At 48.2% G+C, this 6,070-nt stretch overlaps 1 protein-coding gene across 1 annotated transcript; it reads right to left on the bottom strand.

Annotated features, from left to right (window-relative positions):
- Positions 1-4,033: 4,033 nt before the first annotated feature.
- On the bottom strand, positions 4,034-5,536 carry LOC101776453. Its single transcript, XM_004962276.2, has 2 exons — positions 4,962-5,536; positions 4,034-4,862 (listed from the first exon to the last, which is right to left on the bottom strand). Exons 1-2 carry the CDS (start codon positions 5,094-5,096, stop codon positions 4,365-4,367), a joined length of 633 nt encoding a protein of 210 aa, XP_004962333.1. The 5' UTR covers positions 5,097-5,536; the 3' UTR covers positions 4,034-4,364.
- Positions 5,537-6,070: the final 534 nt, after the last annotated feature.

Here is a 6,070-nt window from a genome sequence, read left to right as displayed (position 1 = left end):
AGGGAATCTATCTTCCTGACTCGCTGGTCTCATAAATAGGTGTTATTTTTATCTATATCTATATCTATACCTAATATTAAAGCGAGTAACGTCTCTGCTCTAATTTTGCAAAAAAAATCCTAATGTTTGGTGAAATCAACCCGCAATCCAATTCTGAATATAGGGGGAGCTCGGTTGGAAAAAAGAGGAAAGCGAGGGGGTTAAAGGGGAAAGATCTCCCTCGTCCCCCTCCCCTCCCTCGGGGGATCGAGATGCTGCCGCTCCGTCCAGCTCTGGGGCTAGCGCCGCCCGGCAGCAGCACCAAAACTTGGCCGGTTCCCACCGATGCCCCCCTGCGCTTTTATTAGCCGGATTTGCCAAAACCCTTGGCAATCACGATGTTTTACGAGCGCGGAGGCGGTGGTGGGTGCGGCCGTGGGAGGAGCCATGGTGGCGGTGATGGCGGAAGAGGAGGCGGGTACGGCGGTCGCGAAGGAGGCGGGTACGACGGGGGCCGTGGAGACGGCGGCTACCACGGTCCGCCTCGCGGAGGCGGATATGGCGCTAGAGGGTGTGGCCCCGGTGGTGGTGGCGGACAGGCGTACGGCCCCTGCGGTGGGTGCCGCCGCCGGGTTTGGGGAGAGGTCGCGGCGGCGGAGCGGAGTACGTCCCCGTCACCAGAGCTACCACGCCAGCGCTTGCATCAATGGGGATCGCGCCCAAGGACCAGGCGGCACCGAGCACGTCGGGGTCCGTCGGTAAGCGCTTTTTCGGATTTACTCGCGCGAATCGCGCAGCTCATTACTTCGTTATTACATTGTTCTTAGTGTTCACAAAATTAAGGTTTCGTCAAGGCTGCCTGGAATACTCTGTTTTCTTTGCATGCTATGCGCGTTTCTCCACGGCGGGTCGACGATAGATTAGGCGCCGCTTATCATGTGGAATTTACTGTCTTGCGACTGCAATTCTCGCTGCCTGCCTGCTGGTTCGTGGTCACGATATAGATTAGAGTACAACCCCATGATTTTCGGTTTCTGAATCGAGGTTTAGCATTGTGGATTAGATGAGTGCTCCAAGCTTGTGGATCGAGTTTTAGATTCAATAGTGGAGGATCTCTCTTAATGATAATAGCTGTTCATCGGTTTTTGATGCATTAGTGGTCAGCTTTATGCTGTAACTGTCTGTGTTTATATGACTCGTTTATGTCTTTGCTCGAAGAGGTCCCAGCAGTACTGCTTTATGTCTTTTGTGACTGGTGATACATCTGGTCACTTTAGTTTCCCTTCGATTAGCCAGTAATCTATTAATTTTCCGTTTTGTTTTTGTGCCTGCTTGCTTGTCCAGTGAGTAGTCTTCTTGTGCCGTAGCTCAGCATTTTTTCTCAGTTGCCCATGTATTTTTGGACCTATCCTGTTAAGGCATGTTTGGATATCCTGTGTTAAATTTTTAACACTCTTAAATAGAGGACCTGTTTGGATACCCTGTGTTAAAATTTAATAAGTGTTAAAGTTTTAACAGTCTCAAATAGAGTGCTAAAGTTTAACACATTGGGGTGTTTGGATGATGTGTTAAACTTTAACACCTTTGGTGGGAAATGACTCCATTGCCCCCTCATTGATGGCCGGTGGAGAGAGAGGGAGGAGAGAGAAGGGGTAACTTGGGAAAAAGTGGAGAAAGGGACCACTTTTAACACATTTAGCAAGTTTTAACACCCCCTCCATGTGTTTATGAAAAATGGGGTGTTAAACTTTAACACCCCACTTTTAACACAAGTGTTTGGATAGGAAAGTGTTAAAAAGTGTTAAAAGTGGGGTGTTGTTGACACCAAAAGTGGGGATAGGAAAGTCGGCATTGGATCGGCCGATCAAAAGTTGTATCGGCCGATTAAAAAAAATATATATATAAAATGTGTTGACGCAAAATTCTGAAGGTGTTGGACCCTACATCACCACATGAGGACCTGGGAGATCTGCTTAACTCCAGTGCAGAATCCAAATCGGCGCGTATGGTGTGCGCGGGCGTGCCAGTCAGTTTGACCATTCAACTGACAAGGTGGAGATAATTCTCTCGAAGTTCGATGGAGTCGGCCGATCGGGGCGATTTAATATAATTTACAATAACCATCAGCCATACGGCCGATAGGAAACACGATGCTGTTGAGTTGTTGCTCCACCATAGCTAGAGCCACAAGCCGATGAGATCTAAACTAACATCACCACCAATATTTTTAGGTGAAACCACAGCGATGCGACCAGTAGTTGCAGTCTAGAAATATTTAGCAGGACGTTAATCTGAACCCCGCCAGCTGATGAATCCAATCACAATGGAACTTACTCCCAACAACACTCGAAGGGGTAACCAAGATTAAGATGCAACAGGCTATTAAATGATCTATCGTCTATGATGAACTGATATAAAGCTAATTAAAGCAAACTGAACGGATAAATATCAGCCGATGCAAGCTTAATCAAGGCGGGATAACTTGTGAATACCGTAGATCGAGACAGAAGTGATGCGCCGTAAGTCAAAGATCCAAGATACTCGATAACTGGTAGATGAAACTAGACGAAACCACAGTGATGCGCCCGGTGGTTAAAGCCTAGAACACCTGGTGACGGAACTTTGCAGCTCGCCGGAGATCGAGGTCGATGCAGCCTAGCTTGCTAGAAGGAACTCGTCGAGAAGCTACATTACTCCTACTCCTAATGCAATAGCGTGAAGCCGAAAAGGTAAATAAAGGATAAATGTGTTGTATATTGAGCGTGTGATGATTCTTTACAATGGCCACGTCCCTTTATATTTATAGGGCGGACGTTACATAATTGGCATCTAACCACGCACAAGGCAAGTCACATACACAATCTTTTCTAATAAAAAACTCTATCTCTAACTAACTAACCCAACTCTATCTCTAAAATATTTTATTCTATGAAACAACCTCCCGTACATGCACAGATCGGCCGCATGCATAATTATTCTGGAAGCCTCCCACGCATGGCATGCAAAGTGCACCAGAATCCATGTTGTATATTCTAATCATTTTTATCCATACGTGCTGGCTTTTCCTTTATATCATCATTGCCTCTCCGTGCCGATCAATCCAATGAAGCCGATTTGGACTCCGTGCCCATATACACGCATGCTAGCTTCTTATTGTTGTACGTGACTCCAATTATCTTGTACTCCGAATTTATAGGATTGGTCAAAATCCGATGTCAACATGTGTTAAACTTTAACACCCCCTTCCCAAACAGGACCAGAGTGCTAAAGTTTAATACACTGCGGTGTTTGGACAACGTGTTAAATTTTAGCACCTTTGGTGGGAAATGACTCTACTACCTCCTCATTTATGGCCGGTGGAGAGAGAGGGAAGAGAGAGAAGGGGGTAATGTGGGAAAAAGTGGAGAAGAGGACCACTTTTAACAAATTTAATAACTTTTAACACCCCCTTGATGTGTTTATAAAATTGGGAGCGTTAAACTTTAACACTCTTTTAACACATGTGTTTGGGAGGCAATGTGATAAAAAGGTGTTAAAAGTGGGGTGTTAAACTTTAACACCCCTTATCCAAATAGAACCTTAGTAATTCTGCTTCCTTCTTATTGAATAATTAAGAGGATACAAATGACATGAAAAAAATAAGAAGGGAAAAAACATCTGGAGGGTAGTCTTTTTTTCCCTCGACATTGGGTACTGCAAATTTTGGAGGGACATGAGGTGTGTCATTGAAAGTTGAAAAGTATCCTCACAATTTTCCTCCTTCGCAGTTGCAACGCGTAGACCTTTAACTCTTTTGTTGGAATAAAAAATATTTTAATTTAATGGGTATTTGAGTTGAAGGAAATAATTAAGTTAAAATTCTTTTGATTTCCTATTAAATGTGTGACATCCAATAAGTAGAATAAAAATTTAGTGATGAAAATAAAAAATATCAATAATTTGAAAAACTAAATTGACGGTTATTTTGCTAGTTTACAGTAAAAAGAGGTGAGTTTTGTTATTTCAAGTGAACAGAGTATCGTAGCCACGTCGAAAGCCAAGCAAGCGCAAAAAGAAATCCAAATGATCCCAAATCACTCACCTCCGAGACAACGAAACAAAGCAAAGCGCTTTGATCTTTTCAAACAGACCCAACAATTTTCGAAAAACAACTAAAGCAGTTTTTTTTAAAAAAACAACTAAAGGAAAACATACTAGTAAGACTTCTAAATTCTGAAGCGCTGAATCTTTGACCAGTTGACCAACTAGTTGACCAGTTGACCAACCAGCCGATGAAAACATTCACTGACATGTGGTCCAACCGTCCAAGCTTCTCAAGAAGAAACCGGAAAAGGGGAAGAATCCGCCGTCCGCGTCGGCCGGAGCGGCAGCCGGTCGGAGGAGCTTCACGTCACGAGGTAGATGGGCATCGCCGGAGCGCCTCCACCTGCTCTTCCAGCGCCAGCGCCACCGCCGCCGAGGCTAGCGGACCTGAGGCTGACGTAGGGCACCGCATCCGCCGCGGCACCGAGCTCAGCGGCGGCCAGGCGGCCGGACCGCATGGCGGGCGCCCAGCACGTGCACGCGGCCGGGCCGTCGTCCGCGCCACTATCGTCGCCGGCGAGGTACAGCGGCACGGTGGCCGAGGCTGAATATCCGTAGTGGGGTGGAGCTGGAGCCGCAGCGGAGCTGGAGGAGTCGGAGGAGGAGGGGCGCTTGAAGAGGAGGAGCGCGGCGGAGGCGGCCGAGCTCCACCACCGGTGGCGCCGCCGCGGCTGCTGCTGCTGCTTCTGCAGGTGGTGGTGGTGCTTCTTGGAGATGGGCTTCTGGAGCTTGAACCGCGCCGACTCCAGCGGCGGCGGCTGGTGGCGCCTGCTGCTCGACGACGGCCGCTTCGCCTCACGCTGAGACCGAGAGAGACCGCACGCACAGCACGTCAGCACGTTTACAAGAATCCGAGATGGAATTTGAGGAGCTGGAAGTGGGATGCGTAGAGATCTGACCTGTGGGAAGAAGCCGACGAGCTGCGGGTCGAAGCCGTAGTCGCTGAAGTGGTCCGGCTCGCCGGCGGCGGACGCCGGGAACGGGAAGACGGGCGCCGCGGCAGCGCCCGCGGCCGCCGCTCGCTTCTTCCCCATCGCGACCGACACTTCCCCGTTTCCTCCTCTGACCAGCTACGACGCCGGCTGCTCTGTTACGAAGGGAAATTAAGAAATGGAGCCTCGGGGAGGATTGAAACAAAACAAGGAACTGTCTCTGGGATTTGGAAAACAAAGATTAGAAGCCAGCGGAAGCTGCGATCTCGCTGTACGTTTCTTGGAAGAACTCGCTGCGATGGCAGTTTTAATCGTGTCTAGGGAGAGGCGCGGATGTTTGGGGAGGCGGGCAAGCTCGATGAGCGAGCTGGGAAGCGAGTGATGATTTTGGTGGCCTGGTGGTGCCGGGCGCGGGCAAAGCCACCGGCCAAAGTGACCGTTGCAGCAGCAACTGCTCCCACCCACGCGCGGTCCCCGTGAGCGCGCCTCGAGATCAATGGCAGCGGCGCTCGCCGCTCCCCGGGCCCTCTCTCGCTGCCCTCCCTTTTCAGGCCTTTTTACCACACACTTCCTCGCCTGTTCGCTCCCTCGGCTAATTAAAAAGTCTGTAAAAAAGGTGAGGCTGCCTGTCTCTTCCTCTTTTTGACCACCCAACCGGCATGCCGACAATGTACCAGCAGTGCACTCTGCAAAAGGCCCCGCCACGCGGGATGCATGTGTTTTCCAAGATTAGGAGGGTTTAGGTCCTCGAGCTCAAGTTTAGTACGTGTTATATCGAATTTTCGGAGATTAATTAGAAGGATTAAATATGAGTTAATTATAAAACTAATTGCACATATGGAGGCTAAATGACGAGATGAATCTATTAAGGCCCCGTTTGGATCCAAGGAATTGGAATCTATTTAATGGAGTAGGCTAATTTATGTTGGAATGTGGCATTCCACAACTTTCCAAAGTTTAGATATAAGCCTATCTTAAATTCATGGGGTGGGAGATGGAAATTGATTCTATAGATTATGGTTATTAGATGGAATTCAATTCTTATAGCACGCTCTTAGACTCGCTTCTCTATAGTA

This window comes from Setaria italica, chromosome III (assembly GCF_000263155.2).
Source record: "Setaria italica strain Yugu1 chromosome III, Setaria_italica_v2.0, whole genome shotgun sequence".
NCBI lineage: Eukaryota > Viridiplantae > Streptophyta > Magnoliopsida > Poales > Poaceae > Setaria > Setaria italica.
This window is presented reverse-complemented; position numbering and strand designations above follow the sequence as displayed.